At 35.0% G+C, this 19,027-nt stretch overlaps 1 protein-coding gene across 1 annotated transcript in view; it reads left to right on the plus strand.

Moving 5' to 3' along the window:
• LOC129740109 (uncharacterized) overlaps positions 1-19,027 on the plus strand; it is a 111,921-nt gene that overhangs the window by 82,392 nt on the left and 10,502 nt on the right. The window contains exons 3-6 of the mRNA XM_055731712.1: positions 105-1,036; positions 11,860-11,973; positions 12,350-12,487; positions 12,583-12,943. Of these exons, the coding sequence (XP_055587687.1) occupies positions 526-1,036; positions 11,860-11,973; positions 12,350-12,487; positions 12,583-12,943 (1,124 nt within the window). The 5' untranslated portion in view covers positions 105-525. The remainder of the gene's footprint in view (positions 1-104; positions 1,037-11,859; positions 11,974-12,349; positions 12,488-12,582; positions 12,944-19,027) is intronic.

A 19,027-nucleotide genomic window follows, 5' to 3' on the forward strand; every position in this document is an offset into this window, starting at 1 on the left:
AGTAATGAGAAGTAACTAAAAAGTTATAAATACAATATTTTATCTCATTAAAATTTTTGATATATCTTCTACTCTATACTAATTTCAAACATTTTCCTTTTCAGATTCCTTTCATCGAATCCCTCGAAAACGGCTGGAAGTATTCGGCAGCAAACCGGAACAAATTCCATCGTTCAATCATCGAGCAAAATTTCACACCCGCCTCAACGGAGCTCCGTCAAATGCATTCCAATGCCAACCGCCGACGAGGAGGATGACTTTGTCGGTTCGCCAGCATCACTGAGTGGGAGTATTATTTCCGGCCAAACTCCATCTTCCGAAGCTCCCACACGTTTCTCGAACGTACACTCTACCAGCTCGGCGTATCGGGAAGCCTGGTTCACAAAATCGTGCTAATTAAATTTTCATTTCGAAACTGTCTTCTACGGTCGGTTCATCATCTTCCAGAGACCAGTTCCGTAACTATAATCTGCTATCAATCCCAATCTGGTGGTTTGGTTTCAATCTTTCCCTCGCTTTCTCACAATGAACCTTGGGAGACGACCGGCCAGTGGCCATCAATGGTTAGCAACCATCTGTGTCGGATGCCTATTGTTGGCAGCTTCCGCCATCCCCCAAGTACAATGTAAATCTACGGACGAGTCAAGCCGGATATCGACTAATGCAAGCATTCACCAGACAACCGACCCAAACGGGACCCTACACGAGTCGGTCAATTTCATAAACAGCAGCAGCAGCAAAAGCTCATCCGGGGAGCTGGAAGAGTTCGAGTTTCTTCTCGAATCTTACGTCAACGATGCTCTGGATAGGAATTATTACGAAATTGTAGACAGTTTGACAGATAGGAATCGGTCCAACACCGGAAGTCAATCGAAGGCGCATGGAGCGCGAACGAAGGGAGACGATGGCTGGGGCTTGTCGGCGTTTGACCGCCGGATTCTGGGAGGCGTCGGCCAGTACATCGATGAACGGGTGTTTGGAAAGCAAGGAATAACGGCCAGGGCCGTACAGACCGGGCGGTTATTTTTCTTCAAAGGTAAGCTTCGTTATTTTTAAGTGAGGCTAATATATTTTATGCTTCGTATAATTTGATTGATTTATTGGGAACTAGCTGACCCGGTGTGCTTTGCTACACCTTTCAAAATAAAATGAAATTTTCAGAAATTATTCAAATTTTTATTGTTTTATTGGCATTATTTTAAATCAAACTATGACATAATTCATAAGCAACCGCTATAAAATGAGAGCTGCAGCTGGAGTTTCGAATTGCAACACAAAGATAACTTAAACTAATTTTCTGAATCTTGATTTATAAATTTGTGTTAAAGATCTGATAATTTTAATTTGTTTCCTTAAGCTTCACCCTATAAAAAGAGGGTCTCAAATAATTGAACGCAAACAATCTAACTTATAAAATATGGTTGTTTTTGCTTGAAATGTTCTGGATTTATGCTAAAAACTGATAAGAGAGCCCCCCCCCTGTCCTTCCCTTCACCCCCTGCTGAACAGAAATCGTGATCATTAATAATCATACCCATTTTTATTCGTTCCCAAAAATCCTCTTATATCAAATATAGTTCCATTGGTTAAAAAGTTTATAAGCTTTACTACAAAATGTATATGGAGCCTCCTCTTTTCTTCCCCTCTCTACACTGTAAAGCGTAAGGTTCTATAAAAATCGTTGAAACATATCTCGTAGCCAAATACCTTTCCATGCCAAGTTTGTTTCCATTTGTTGGCTTCGTTAGCATAAATTGAGAACTTATGCTAACAAAATTTTATTGAGCTCACCTCCCTCCTCCTATGTACCTGCTCACTGAATGGAGGATGGTGTGTCAGATAATCATAGAATCATACCAAAATGATTTTCCATGCTAAATTTTGTCCATTTCTCGGATTTTGTAAAAAAAAAAGGTAAAATGTAAGCCTCCTCTACCCTTCCTATATTTCCAATTCTATCATCTTACTGCAAGAAAGGAATTGATTCACATTGAAAAAGTATTTACTCAAATACTTTTCGATGCCAAATTTGGTTTCATTTGCTCGATTAATTCTCGAGTTATGCAAAAAAAAATGTATGGAAGCCCCCTTTTACCCCTTTATATCTTTCCGCTGAAAAAAAGGTGGGCCTTCAATTTATAACAGAAACATTTCTCTTATTAAAATACCTTCACATGCCATATATAGGTCCATTTGCTCGATCAGCTCTCCAGATATACTGAAAATTGTAAGGGAGACCTCTTCTCTCCTTTTTCATCCACCTCTTTGAAGGAGCGAGGGATACCAAATATTCACAGAAGCATTTCTCTTACCCAAATATCGTTCCATGCCAAATTTGGTTCCATTTGCTGTAGTAGTTCCTGAGTTATGCAGTAAAAATTGTATGAAACTCCCCTCCCTTTTCCCTTTCTCCCCGCTGGAAGAAAGAAGGGGTCTCAAACAATCATTAGAACATGTCACGTTCCCAAATACCAGCCCATGCCAAGTTTGGTTCCATTTGCTTAATTAGTTTTTGAGTTATGTAAAAATATATAAAAGAGCCCCCCCCCCCCCTTTTAAATCTCTCTACTGGAAAGAGGGATGGGTCTCAAATTATCATAGAAATATTTTCCGTATCCAAATACCTTCCCATGCCAAATTTGGTTCCATTTGCTTTATAAGTTTTTGAATTATGTAAAAAAATACTAAAGAGGCCCCCTCATCCTTTCTACTGGAAAGAGGGAAGGGTCTCAAATAATCATTGATATATTTTTCGTATCCAAATACCTTCCCATGCCAAATTTGGTTCCGATATCTTGATTAATTTTCGAGTTATATGAAAAAATGTAAATTAGCCCCCCTCTCCCCTTCCTATTATTCCACTGAGAGGAGGGAGGGGTACCTAATATTTATAGAAATATTCCTCGTTCCCAAATATCACCCATGCCAAATTTTATACCATTTGCTTGATTGGTTCTCGAGTTATGCAAAAAATTGTCTTTTGTTTTGGAGGCCCCTCCTTCCCTTCATGAGAGAGGGAGGGGTCTCAAACCACAATAGAAACCTTCCCCGGCCCTCAATACCTCCACCTGCCAAGTTTCACGCAAATCGGTTCAGTAGTTTCTGAGTCTATAGGGAACAGACAGACAGACAGACAGACAGACAGAAATCCATTTTTATATACAGTGAGCGAAATAAGAATAGCACCACTATGTGTTTTGCTTGTAAAAATATGATTGATTGAAAATTACGGATATTTTCTTCCACATTTTGTTCTGAATTTCTTAACGGATAAATCAAGCATAACTTTACTTTTTTTGGACGTAGCAATTGGCGTTGAGGACCAAAAATGTGAAAAAGGAGTGTGAAATAAGAATAGCACCACTTGAGTTTATCAACAAAAAGAAGATTATTTTTTAAATTTAATAAGTAAAAGTGAATAACAATGCTTCTACGAATTATTTGAATAGATAACTGCATTTTAAGGAGTTTTCCAGAATTCCAAAGGTTTTCAAAGGTATTAAAAGGGGGTTTTAAGAGATGCTCCTCTAGCGTTAAGGAATTTGATATTTCAGCTATAAAACATTATCTAACTGCTATATTTCTTCATTAACATTCATTCGTATGATGTAAAATGATGAAACATTAATTTGAGGCTGAGTTTAAATCCAAAAAGCAGGTTGGAATTAAAAAATACTAATGTTTTTTAATAGTCAAACACTATTTCTCTAGTTTTAAGTCATAGATGGCAGCACTATCTTGCAATTCAACCAAATTGATGCCCATTTTCGAATATCCGGGATAAATTAAGGATGATTTTGATCAAGAAATTAAATACATGAACCTTGTGAACGCTTTGGAAATTCAAAGATCACTAAATCCAAAAAAAAAAATAAGAATTGCATCAAGGTCACTAAAAGTGAATTTTTTGGACCGATTATAAGAATAATGTTATACTTTGCGATGGAGCATTAGTGGTGACAAAAATGACAAAAATGACAAAAATGACAAAAATGACAAAAATGACAAAAATGACAAAAATGACAAAAATGACAAAAATGACAAAAATGACAAAAATGACAAAAATGACAAAAATGACAAAAATGACAAAAATGACAAAAATGACAAAAATGACAAAAATGACAAAAATGACAAAAATGACAAAAATGACAAAAATGACAAAAATGACAAAAATGACAAAAATGACAAAAATGACAAAAATGACAAAAATGACAAAAATGACAAAAATGACAAAAATGACAAAAATGACAAAAATGACAAAAATGACAAAAATGACAAAAATGACAAAAATGACAAAAATGACAAAAATGACAAAAATGACAAAAATGACAAAAATGACAAAAATGACAAAAATGACAAAAATGACAAAAATGACAAAAATGACAAAAATGACAAAAATGACAAAAATGACAAAAATGACAAAAATGACAAAAATGACAAAAATGACAAAAATGACAAAAATGACAAAAATGACAAAAATGACAAAAATGACAAAAATGACAAAAATGACAAAAATGACAAAAATGACAAAAATGACAAAAATGACAAAAATGACAAAAATGACAAAAATGGCAAAAATGACAAAAATGACAAAAATGACAAAAATGACAAAAATGACAAAAATGACAAAAATGACAAAAATGACAAAAATGACAAAAATGACAAAAATGACAAAAATGACAAAAATGACAAAAATGACAAAAATGACAAAAATGATAAAAATGACAAAAATGACAAAAATGACAAAAATGACAAAAATGACAAAAATGACAAAAATGACAAAAATGACAAAAATGACAAAAATGACAAAAATGACAAAAATGACAAAAATGACAAAAAAAAACAAAAATGACAAAAAAGACAATAATTACAAAAATTACAAAAATTACAAAAATGACAAAAATGACAAAAATGACAAAAATGACAAAAATGACAAAAATGACAAAAATGACAAAAATGACAAAAATGACAAAAATGACAAAAATGACAAAAATGACAAAAATGACAAAAATGACAAAAATGACAAAAATGACAAAAATGACAAAAATGACAAAAATGACAAAAATGACAAAAATGACAAAAATGACAAAAATGACAAAAATGACAAAAATGACAAAAATGACAAAAATGACAAAAATGACAAAAATGACAAAAATGACAAAAATGACAAAAATGACAAAAATGACAAAAATGACAAAAATGACAAAAATGACAAAAATGACAAAAATGACAAAAATGACAAAAATGACAAAAATGACAAAAATGACAAAAATGACAAAAATGACAAAAATGACAAAAATGACAAAAATGACAAAAATGACAAAAATGACAAAAATGACAAAAATGACAAAAATGACAAAAATGACAAAAATGACAAAAATGACAAAAATGACAAAAATGACAAAAATGACAAAAATGACAAAAATGACAAAAATGACAAAAATGAAAAAATGACAAAAATGACAAAAATGACAAAAATGACAAAAATGACAAAAATGACAAAAATGACAAAAATGACAAAAATGACAAAAATGACAAAAATGACAAAAATGACAAAAATGACAAAAATGACAAAAATGACAAAAATGACAAAAATGACAAAAATGACAAAAATGACAAAAATGACAAAAATGACAAAAATGACAAAAATGACAAAAATGACAAAAATGACAAAAATGACAAAAATGACAAAAATGACAAAAATGACAAAAATGACAAAAATGACAAAAATGACAAAAATGACAAAAATGACAAAAATGACAAAAATGACAAAAATGACAAAAATGACAAAAATGACAAAAATGACAAAAATGACAAAAATGACAAAAATGACAAAAATGACAAAAATGACAAAAATGACAAAAATGACAAAAATGACAAAAATGACAAAAATGACAAAAATGACAAAAATGACAAAAATGACAAAAATGACAAAAATGACAAAAATGACAAAAATGACAAAAATGACAAAAATGAAAAAATGACAAAAATGACAAAAATGACAAAAATGACAAAAATGACAAAAATGACAAAAATGACAAAAATGACAAAAATGACAAAAATGACAAAAATGAAAAAATGACAAAAATGACAAAAATGACAAAAATGAAAAAAATGACAAAAATGACAAAAATGACAAAAATGACAAAAATGACAAAAATGACAAAAATGACAAAAATGACAAAAATGACAAAAATGACAAAAATGACAAAAATGACAAAAATGACAAAAATGACAAAAATGACAAAAATGACAAAAATGACAAAAATGACAAAAATGACAAAAATGGCAAAAATGACAAAAATGACAAAAATGACAAAAATGACAAAAATGACAAAAAACAAAAATGACAAAAATGACAAAAATGACAAAAATGACAAAAATGACAAAAATGACAAAAATGACAAAAATGACAAAAATGACAAAAATGACAAAAATGACAAAAAATGACAAAAATGACAAAAATGACAAAAATGACAAAAATGACAAAAATGACAAAAATGACAAAAATGACAAAAATGACAAAAATGACAAAAATGACAAAAATGACAAAAATGACAAAAATGACAAAAATGACAAAAATGACAAAAATGACAAAAATGACAAAAATGACAAAAATGACAAAAATGACAAAAATGACAAAAATGACAAAAATGACAAAAATGACAAAAATGACAAAAATGACAAAAATGACAAAAATGACAAAAATGACAAAAATGACAAAAATGACAAAAATGACAAAAATGACAAAAATGACAAAAATGACAAAAATGACAAAAATGACAAAAATGACAAAAATGACAAAAATGACAAAAATGACAAAAATGACAAAAATGACAAAAATGACAAAAATGACAAAAATGACAAAAATGACAAAAATGACAAAAATGACAAAAATGACAAAAATGAAAAAATGACAAAAATGACAAAAATGACAAAAATGAAAAAAATGACAAAAATGACAAAAATGACAAAAATGACAAAAATGACAAAAATGACAAAAATGACAAAAATGACAAAAATGACAAAAATGACAAAAATGACAAAAATGACAAAAATGACAAAAATGACAAAAATGACAAAAATGACAAAAATGACAAAAATGACAAAAATGACAAAAATGACAAAAATGACAAAAATGACAAAAATGACAAAAATGACAAAAATGACAAAAATGACAAAAATGACAAAAATGACAAAAATGACAAAAATGACAAAAATGACAAAAATGACAAAAATGACAAAAATGACAAAAATGACAAAAATGACAAAAATGACAAAAATGACAAAAATGACAAAAATGACAAAAATGACAAAAATGACAAAAATGACAAAAATGACAAAAATGACAAAAATGACAAAATGACAAAAATGACAAAAATGACAAAAATGACAAAAATGACAAAAAATGACAAAAATGACAAAACTGACAAAAATGACAAAAATGACAAAAATGACAAAAATGACAAAATGACAAAAATGAAAAAACTGACAAAAATCACAATAATGACAAAAATGACAAAAATGACAAAAATGACAAAAATGACAAAAATGACAAAAATGACTAAAATGGAAAAAAATGACAAATATAACCAGTATCAAAAAGATGACAAAAATACTAAAATAAAAAAAAATACAAAAATGAAAAAAGTACTATCAATTTGTCGTTTATTTGTTTAAGTCAAGTTAAAATTTTAGGCTTTATTTGCTGTATGTAGGGATGAAGGAGACTTGAAAAGCTTTGATAAAAAGATAAGAATCTGTTCAAGTTGCTTGTATTGTGCAAAGAACTTATTTTAAGTTGGTTCAAAGTTTTTTTCTCATAGAAATCATGTTATCTTTTTCAAAAAGTGTATTCATTTATAAAATGTCTTTTCAAGAACTTTATGCGAAACTAAATGAAAAAGAAGCTTTGAAAGAAGGTTTTTCTCGAAGAACGACTAAAAAACAATGCTAGGACAAATCGTAAGATGAAATTTGCTAAGATGAAGCTTTTAATTTGAGTTGACTTAATCGAGCAAGTATAAAGTTGAAGTATAAACGCATATTTAAATTGATTATATAAAAAATAATTCTTCAATAATGGCGAAACTTGAGGAACATTGAGAACATCTTGTAGCATTGTGTACATTATATATCAAGATAGTTTATCGATCCATTGAGCTTATTTTCTGATGCTCGAAAATTATTATTTTTTAGTCACTTGATAACTTAGTTAATTTTTATTCAAATATTTCTGTACAATGTAAAAAAAGATTGCTTTTTTGCGGAAAAATTAAAACTTTAGGAAGCGATGAGTCATATGAACAACATTTAAGAAAATACGTACTTCTGTAGAAAAAAATGAAGTACTTACTATGCTCCGGGTGCTCGTTATTGCCCTTATCTCGCCTACAATTTTCTAATATTTATTGTGTTTATAATATCTTGATTGTGATTTCAAAGTAGTCGAAGATTCCTTTAAATTCAGCTTCAACTACTTTGAAATCATAGTTTCATTCAGCTAAAAGGTTCTTCAAACCTTTGATTATTAGTGATCTTGTTTGTATTTCATGGTCTAACTCTGGACTTTTCTTTTTTTATACTTGTTTGAACCTAAATCCAAGCATGTTTAGAAAGTACGGAGTCACGTGACTAGCGTGACGTGTTTAGAAAGTCACGTGACTAGCAGAATTCATAAGTTCTAAGCTAACCTGGACAAATTCATCAAATTGAGCAAATTAAGTGAAAAATTTTAAAGGACTACCGATAATTTATTAACTTAAATTACTGGTCGATTTGAAAGAAACGTAATAGAATTGTTAACATTCAACAGAGCAATTTTGCGTACCGACCTTGCATAACAATGATTCAATTTAAATGGAAAAAGACGTTTTTCGAAACAGGCAATTTCGACTCAATGAAAATACAAAAAAAAAACACCAAAACCAAACCTTCCGTGGTAGAACAAGTAATTTGCACACAAAACGGAATTTTCAGGACGACAAAAACAAAAGCCTATTCCCCAGATTGATTTCAAATGAGAACTCATTTCCGATTCGAGAAAATTCCAAAACAGAAAAGCGCCTGCTAGCACAGATGGAAAACCGATTCGACCGAAATTAATTCCGATGGTAGCGGGTTTCTTTGTCGGTTCCGGTTTTGAGGAGAGATAAGAAGAGAAAAAAAAACCGAACGAACAACCGAATCGAACAAAACCTCATAGCTGTAGCAGATAGTTCGTTTCTCGTTTCTAAGAATTGTGTTTTTTTTTTGGAGGTGGCCTGTAAATGAGGTTTCGAAACGTTCTCCCACCAAAGGAATTGATTTGTCTAGGAATGGAAATTCATTCAACTCGTCAGGAAGGTAAAATTTGAAATACGTATGGTAATCGGCTGTCAATTTCATTTAAATAAATACAGAGACAAATCTGTGGATGTGTTGGGTGATGAGAATTCGGGTAACCGAAATCGTAGGAAAGGATGCTGATATGAAAAATTTGAGGTTCGAATGTTGAGAAAATGTTGCTTAATGCTAAATTCAAATATTCTTGAAAATTTATTTCATCTGATATTCTAAGTCTACGGGAATCCTAATTAACCGAAAAAGTTCAAGGTTTAAAATCACTAATTCAAAAAAAAAAAAATGGTTGATGGGTATCCACCATGGGTGCACTATGTGCATTCTTAGATAATTTGGTTCGGCAAATCTTCAATGCAGCGCGTACAGGGTGATACGATCAAAATTTGGTCAAGGGAAAACGCGTATAAATCGGTGAAATCGTTTATTTAAAAATCAAATTAAATTTCTTTTTCAAGTTTAATTAGTGTTAAATTCAGGAAAAATATTCAGTTAGGCTTCCGCTTTTCCAAATCCGAATTGCCGGGCCTTACGCTTAACCCCTGCCGTCAGATTTTGTACAGCCACCTTGTCCACCTTCTTTGCCGCAGAAAGCCAGTTTGCCTTGAACTGCTGCTCGTCCTTAACAGTTTTTTTGGTCTTCTTTAGGTTCTGCTTGACAATAGCCCAGCATTTCTCAATTGGGCGGAGCTCTGGCGTGTTGGGAGGGTTCATGTCCTTGGGAACCACCTGCACGTTGTTGGCGGCGTACCACTCCATGGCCTTTTTAACGTAATAGCAAGATGCCAAATCTGGCCAAAACAGTACGGAATAACCGTGTTTCTTCAGGGCAGGCAGCAGACGTTTATTCAAACACTCTTTCACGTAAATTTCTTGGTTGACAGTCCCGGAAGCTATGAAAATGCTGCTTTTCAAGCCCCAGGTACAGATGGCTTGCCAAACCAGATATTTCTTCGCGAACTTTGACAGTTTCATGTGCTTGAAAATATCTGCTACCTTTACCCTTCCTTTTGCCGTATAAAACTCCTGTCTCGGAAGCTGCTTGTAGTCGGCTTTGACGTAGGTTTCGTCGTTCATTACCACGCAGTCAAACTTCGCCAGCATCGTCGTGTACAGCCTCCGGGATCGCGCTTTGGCCGTCGTATTTTGTTTATCATCGCGATTTGGAGTCACTACCTTCTTGTAAGCCGATGGTCCGGTTCGTTTTTTGGCTCGATGCACGGTTGTAGACGATACACCCAGCTCATTTGCGGCATCTCGGAGAGAGAGGTTATGGTTTCGCTTGAAACTACCGGTAACTCTCTTTGTCGTCTCAGTGGCTTTCGGTTTTCGATTTCCCCCTGATCCAGACTTCCTGGCTGTCGACAAACGTTCCCCAAACACTTTAATTACATTTGTAACGGTTGATTTGGCAACTTTTAGCAATTTTGCCACCTTTGCCTGCGAGTAGCTCGGATTTTTGCGATGCGCGAGCAAAATTTTGATACGCTGCTCTTCTTCCTTGGACGGCATTTTGAAAACTGAAGAGTGAATTACAAAATCAAAATAGGAGCAACATTCTACACACACACACCTTCAAAATGAGGGGTGTTCAGGTTTTTTAAATTCAAAATTGAAAGAAATACGTCAAGTTGATATTGATCAAATTTTGACCATATCACCCTTCAAAAGGTGTTGGTCACACGATACATACATTATTTCTCTCTTGTTATTTTCTCTCAAGCGCTCGGCTTTCCACCCTTCAGAGGAAAGCTGCTTGTACGTTTTTTTTTGGATAGTTTGAAAAGATGCAACAAAGTAAAGTAGGTTGTCAGTTTTTAGAAATATGTGCAATAAGTTTTACTTCCAAAATTTAATTAAAATGAAATAATTAACTCATCCCTAAAAATATTGTTTGTCTGGAAAAGGAAAATGAAGAATAAATAACATATATAGTTTATAGTTTCACATTCTCAAATAAAAAATATCAACATTCTTAAGATCTGCGACCTTCAAGTTTTTTTTCGCATGCTGTGATGCAAAAATAGCAATATTTCTATCACATTCGGCTGAATTAGAAACAGTGCTGTAGAGAAAATACCCAAAGATCTTGAAAACATTTTTGCGTGGTAAAATTTTCAAAATGTGCTACGAGTGTTAAAATTTCTATCACTTTTTTCCCAACACGAGGGAACTTGCTCTTAGTATAACCAAAATACACGTTGTGTCTTTGAGTGCTAAATTAAAATAAAACCAGAGATGCCCTGAAGCACAGAGCAGTGTACAAAGATTTAATTTAAATAAAATCACTACAGTTCACGCTTAATTCGAAATCACATTCGACTCAAGATATTGGGGAATAAAAAAGGATGACCCAATGTATGCCTAGGACATGCCCAAAACCATTCAAATACCCATTGCACACCGATATCATTATCCCGTTGCTGGTTTTCAAAACACCCGAAGGACACCTATAAAATGCTCAATCAAAGCTTACGCAGCCATTCATTTGACTTTTCGTATCTTTTCGTTTCGTTTCAGGTCTGAAGAAAATCCTCTGGCCGCTGATGATTGGTGTGCAGATTGTGAAAACCGTCATCCTGGTGCTGTTCCTGCCCAGCATCATCGGATCGTTTGGGAAAATCCTCGGCAAAGGTAATAAACGGTGGCATCCTCGGTGTGGGCGAGGAAAATTGAACCTGGGAATTATAAGCTTTTTCGCTGATTGTATTGCGAGTGCCGACGTGGGATCGTAAATTGTTTCAAAGAAAAATTTCGTTTTGGATTATCTGTGCCCCCAGTCAGTGATTCAGAGAATGGGTTTTATTGGGTAGTTCTGGTTTAGCCGGCAACGAGATGGGTTCGTCACCAAACCCTCGAAAATTTTACATTGGTTGTCGTTAAGATTTTTCTTGTAAGGATGGATTATCTTGAACACTGAGAAGTTATTTAGAAGAATAATGCTTGTAACGGACATTCAGGGGGATTTTATTGACAGGCTCTTAAATTTATTGTACCAATGCCATTTTAGGTCTATCATCAGTGTCGGGTTTATCGCATCCGGCGGATCCAACGACTGTGGAAGATTTGGACTTCAAGGACAACTCGTACAACTCAGATCAGGATTTCCAGATGGACATGCAGCACAATTCTTATCTACCGGCTATCGGTGGGTGTACCGGCAGTAGTGGCTTATCTTAATCCCACATTGTAAATCGAGATCTGTCTAACAAATCCTTCTTTTTATTATTCCTCCTCCACCAGATGCCACACCAGCTGGAACAAGCTACAACCCGATGTACGACATTGGCACCAGAAATTCCGCGCTGTCCCGTTTGGGCGTGGGTGGTGGCCGGGTGACTTACGTAAACTCCATCAACGATTACAACCGGCAGCAGAAGCGGAACGATTTCAAGATTTTCCACGATATTCCGAGCAGCAGTCTGCTGCTTACCAATTACGATCCGTTCTACAGTCCGCTGTTGTCGCGGTTGGATGCCGTGTTTGCCCAGATGGGACTGTCTAACAAGCAGGAAACCTGCAGGGAGCGGCTGGTGTGTCTGATGTACGCCAATCCGGCCAAGTACGCACCGTACAGCAACCTGATATCGGCGCAGCTGAGCAGGTAAGCCCCCGAAAGGACTTATTGTTTGTTCCAGAATTCTGACCCATCCAGTTTCGTTGAATAAATTTTGTGGTGTGTTGTTTGCTTGTTTCTCAAATTGTTCGAAGTGTTGTTAGATAATAAGAAGTTTTTTGGTATAGCAATTTCAGAACGAAGAAGAAGATATAATAACTCAAGTTTTCGTATTTTAAATTAACTAGAGATCCGTATTTTAAATTAACTTAGGCGGCATCCATAAATTACGTAACGCAAAAAATGCACTTTTTCGACCCCCTCCCCCCCCCCCGTCTGTCACAAATCGTAACGCTTCGACGTACCCCCCTATGAAAATTACGTAACGCTGATATTTACCCCCCCCCCTCGCCCTATCTTCTCAAGGTTTTCAATACTGATTTTCGAAGATCAAAAAACGATTTTAAAATAATACTTTTAAACGTTCTTTAAAACGGATTTGATATCTAGCCCAAATCGCTCCTTAGTACACATTGATGACTCAGTGATGACATAAATCTCTGATAAAATAAATCGATTGTCTTATTACGAGTTTCTCTGTAATTGCTCACTGATGATCTACCATGTTTATTTTGTTTTGTTGAAGGAGCAAAACTTTTATGCAAAATGTACTCCACTGAGTAATAATCGTCGGAATAATCAAAAATGCATTTTTTTTTAAATCAATTGAGAAAAACTAGTAAAATTTCCGTTTCAGATTGGATTGAGTTCTTGGGGGTAAATGTACCTAATATTCGGTTTTCCAATGGTTATTTCACGGATATTCAATACACATTTTGAGGAGTCTATCTCAGAATCTTTAAAGAGGAAAGTTTACAAACCAGTATTAATCTTGTTGAAGCTTACAAATTCGAAGCTGATTTTGATTTGTTTATAATTCTCCAAAAATAGCATAACATTAAAATAGCTGCGATTAAGTAAACTGAAATTTTTAAAGAAAAAATCGTTACGTAACGATGAGCATACCTCCCCCCCTCCCCTATGTCACAATTCGTAACGCTCGAGCTTACACCCCCCCCCCCCTAGGAGCGTTACGTAATTTATGGATGCCCCCTTAGAGACATTTGAGATAATCGAATTAATTCGTAGCGTATCTAGAATAGTGGTGTTGGTTATCAATCCACTGTAACGCATTAGAAAATACATTTTCCCTGAGACGCTACCGACTTAAACGGGAAGAAAAGTGTATGCCGCCAACCGTGGCCTAGGGGAAAGCGTTTAGTCTTCTGAGCCAGAGGTCATGAGTACGAGTCTCAGTCACGGCATACATACATAGTACTCTTTCTATGAGCTGGTGGTGTTTGCATTACCCAAGTAACCATAAGCACTAAAACATAGCCCTTAAGCAACACTATATTCCCATATATAACTTTGAATTATTGCTTTTTTTGCACTATATGCACCCATAGAAGAGGTTGTAAAAATCCAATGCCTATTTAGCAAATCTCTGTGCCGATAATGCGCTGAAATGTGCACTGTGCCGAAGATGATATGTTTGAAAAACCGTAACTGGCATAAGGACTCGGCTCCCAACTAAAATTATGCATGACCACTACATTGAAGCGAAACAAGAAAAACATTTTATGGGATTTCCTTCCTATTGGATAATTCATCCCAGAAACAAGAAAACAAAAATTTAAAATACAGCGCCCGTAGGGAGAGTCAAACCCAAATCACCAACTAGATAGTCTTGCCAGTCCGACATCCTAACCAGTGTACTATTTGAGCTTCATACAGGACGAGGGATATTTGTCATAGGCTTTCTGCCGCCGAACAATCACAAAAAAAAACGCACGACGGTGGCTTCCCGGCGTTTGGCCGCCTTTCAAGGTAGTCCTTTGTCTTGCGACGGTAACGGGAAAGGGAACGGGAGTGAAGGCAAAGGGAAACCCATTGAATGAGAACTGTGCTTTGCTTACTGCCTGCTATTACATACACACGCTACATATAGGGGAAAAGTTCATATAACGCCCCATGTGGCTAATACGCGCCACTCTTGTTTTGAAGAATCTGAAACATTTTAAGCCTGCCAAATATTACCAATTTGTTTTAAATGCTGTGATTGGTCATGGCAAGTATGAATTTTTCCTTAAAATGCCCCTGTGTCGTGATAATTTCACAATTTAGGTTTTTCTTCATTTCTATCTAAATTTTAAAACACTTTCAATAAGGTGTCACCAAGCAGAGAAAAACGAATAAGACAATATTTTCTGACACATCGATAGAGGAGAATCTAAATTATGATTTTATGCTAAAAAATCATACTGAACTCGCTAAGGTATGCTTTTCATGGGTATGTTTTATCACGGCCCATGCGCTCTTTATAACGCGCCAATCGTAGTAGGCTGAAAATAGCATTAATTTTTCAAAAAGGCCAATTTTAATTGAAAATGAACAAAAAGTCTAAAACCATATTTTGAGCGTTAATTCAGCCAAAAAATCAATTTTTCATTTTTTGTTAAATTTCTATTACAGTATTGTTCCGATTTTGTCAGCTCCCGATTTTGTCTACCCCCGATTTTGTCTATCCCCGATTTTGTCAGCATTTTATCCCGATTTTGTCAGCCTTTAAATTTAGTTGAAATTTTCTGCTTTTGAACTAAAATTCCCAGTCATTTAACACCGTATGTTTTTTTGGGGTTGTCCTGACCCACGTAGAGGACCACGCATTAACCGCTTGGTATTTTAAGAGTTGGGGGTGATTGAAGGTTCATATGAGTTTTCATTCATGACGAATGGAAGGAGCCCTTAACCTTCCCATGCCGTTCGCAAAATATCCGTTTCGGGGAAATTTGAGTTGTAGTTTGATTTCGTTCTCCTGGCTGTAAATGTTAACCGATTTTGATGATATTATATTCATTGTGTAGGTAATTTGTTCTTATTACTCAAAATGTTAAAATAAAGTCGATATGTATTACCAAGTTATCAGAAACTGGTTCAGAAAGTAAAAAGTCCGAAAAGTAAATTTTATTTTTAAAATGCTCATAACTTTTGACAGCTTTTCTGTATTTAAGTGTTTCATTGATGTTTGAAATTGTTAAGAATCCATCTATCCGACAGTGTATAGATATGTTGGGGTCCAATGAATGTTTTGACCGCTATCTCAGATCTTCCGGTAGAAAAAAATCTAACTTTAAAAAAACGATATCCAATTTTTGCTTTGCTTAGCTGTATTTCATTTCCCAATGAACCGATTGTCAAAACTCAAATTTCAATTTTTTGACGTTAATTTGATCATTATTTTCATAGAACATACTTGGTCTGTCAAAATTCCAAGTTCTTCAGTATATTGCACTGATGATGAAGAGATTTTAAATGTGCGCTTCGAGTCATATTGACCCGAACGGCATGGGAAGGTTAAGGATCATCCATGGTTGGTTGTCCCTTCATACGATGATTCATCCATTTCAGTGATGTGAGATGCACTCTGGTCTGGTTCCTCAGGATGCTCTGCCTCTTCATTTGTCGCTGATTGGTCGTCCAGAACAAGGTTTAAGATTTCTGAATCGGTGTATGCCTTGCTCGCATCGCGTTCTTCCACATTATGGGCAATCGTGCTATCATCGCGATTGTTCCTTGTACACATAAGCTGCGCCAGTGGAATGTTGTCTTCGTACACAAATTTATCGACAATCACCATGCCAATCTTCTTCCAAGACTGCTGAATGACAACGTCACCTAATTCGATGCAGGCCTTATGCACCCAAAAGCAGACTTCCTTCAACGAAACCTTCTTCAAACATCCATCAGTATTGTCATTATCATGGGTCATCACATGCAATAGGAGCTTCTCCCTGTATCGCAGCTTGATGTTTTGGATCACATTCTGTTCCATTGTCTGGATAATTGCCGTCACGTTAGGTGGAAGAAAAAACACCGTGATTAATCCATCATCACTCTGCAGCTTGTCATTCATATGATGGGCTGAACAGTTGTCCAGAAGCAAAATGACCTTGGGTGGGATCATGTTGGCAGCTGCAAATCGCCGTACTGCAGGAACAAAATCATTGAAGAACCAGGAACAGAACAGGTCCCTGGTCATCCATGCATTTTTGGACGCAAGGTACGTTACAAGAAGTTTGACGTTCTTAAAGGCTCTGGGACTCCGAGATTTTCCGATTACGACCAGAGGGAGCTTATGGTCTGCTGTGATATTGGCGCATGGCATAAAAGTGATGCGCTCTTTAATAATTTTACGCCCTGGAGCACTTGCCTCTTTCGAACTAACAAGTGATTCTGTTGGCAACATTTTAAAAAACAATTCCGATTCGTCCGCATTATATACCATCTGAGCAGTAAGCTCTCGATGAAGTATTTCCTCGTGAAAGCTCTCCAAAAAATCCTCAACACTTCCTATCTCGCTCGACAACGCTTCGCCACATATCTTAAGCTTGCGGATACCATAGCGCTTTTTGAAGTTATGTATCCAGTGCAGTGAAAATTAAAATGAATCTGGGACGTTGCAACTTTCAGCAAATGTTTGAGCTTTGACTAAGAGCATGGTCGAAGAAACTGTTTTGTTCAGGCGTCGTTGGTTGAGTAACCAAAGAAACAAATCATCCTCCAAATTTTTATACGCACCTGTGGAAACGTATTTGAAAGTCTTACCAAGACGACACGAGGTTTTGGATGCCGCACGAAGTATGGAGTCAGCATTCTTTTGAATTTTTCTGACGGTTGTTGGATGGATGTTGTACATTTTCGCGACATCTGCTTTCTTCGCAGCCTTGTCCTCAAGATTCCGAAGGATTTGCCTTTTTCTTTAAGGCTGAGCGAGTTTTGCTTTTTTTTTCTCAATAGCCACTATTTTTGGAGACATCGTAAATTAAAAAAAAAAGCCATTTTTTTTTATAAAAAGGTTCTTGATGGTGTTTCCGATATTACTGCGGAAAAATTGGTAAACGTATGTATTAGGAAACAGTATTTTCAGATTTTATTTGGCGTTTAGAACTTACCTCACCGGCGGTTGGAAGCAGAAAGAGGTTGTTGAATATTGAAGCATTTCTGTAATGTTGACAGCAGTGAGCTGTCAACACATGCTGATAGGTTCAAGATGTATTAAGTTTAAAGTAATCTTACTTATGTGTTCAACAAATTCAGCTGTTTTGCAATTGCATATCAATCCTGCAGCTACGCACCAACGGTTTTTCAAATGGCATGTACACAATCCATTGTATGAAGGGTGTTTGTAAACAATCACTTAGGGTTGAGTTCTTGAACAGGTCCTCCATTTTGCTGTTTGCAAGACCTTTCATTTGACGCCTCAAGAACTCAAATCGGTCAAGCGGTCATCGAGAAACTTGTGTGACATTATTTTGTAACATACACACACATACACATATACATACACACATACAGACATGTTCCGTTCTCGACGAACTTAGTCGAATGGTATATGAAACTTGGCCCTCCGGGCCTCGGATCGAAAGTTGGATTTTCAAGCGACATGTACAGTCCCCCCACAATCATGGGTCACACACAATTATTAGTCACCGATCATTAGAACTGCTGATATCTACTAAACCAAAAGAAATTATATCATATTATTATTTTTAGTTTATCGACAATATCATTAAAATGCATTAAAAATATTATTTGTGTGTTTGAAAACAGTATAATAGCTGTTTGAATACTTTTTATCAAAGGTGAACTATAAGCTGTGGAACTATCGCATAAAATACCAATGTTATAAGGTTGACATCTTAAACCGTTAAGCTCCTTATGCGGGTATTTCAAAGATTCCAACCAAATGAATTGGTCCCATATAAGCACAAAAGAAGAGTTTACATTTTCCAAATAAAACTGAGCAAATGAAATGCGAAAATTCAATAATATTTAGCAAAATAAAAGTGACCCATAATTGTTACAGAATCAACCAAGTTCCACACAATCATGGGTCACTTTTTCGCAAGCAAAACAAAACATTTCTTGGTTGCTAGCTCAACCCAATTGCCCCTTGAACGTATACTAGCGAAGAATGCCCCTGAATGTTTGCCAGAAACTTGTTGATTTTCATGTTGATATTCGCGTGTTGCCATGGACTTCTATGTGACTAATAATTGTGGGCAATAT

The sequence above is a fragment of the Uranotaenia lowii genome, chromosome 1, assembly GCF_029784155.1.
Source record: "Uranotaenia lowii strain MFRU-FL chromosome 1, ASM2978415v1, whole genome shotgun sequence".
Lineage (NCBI taxonomy): Eukaryota > Metazoa > Arthropoda > Insecta > Diptera > Culicidae > Uranotaenia > Uranotaenia lowii.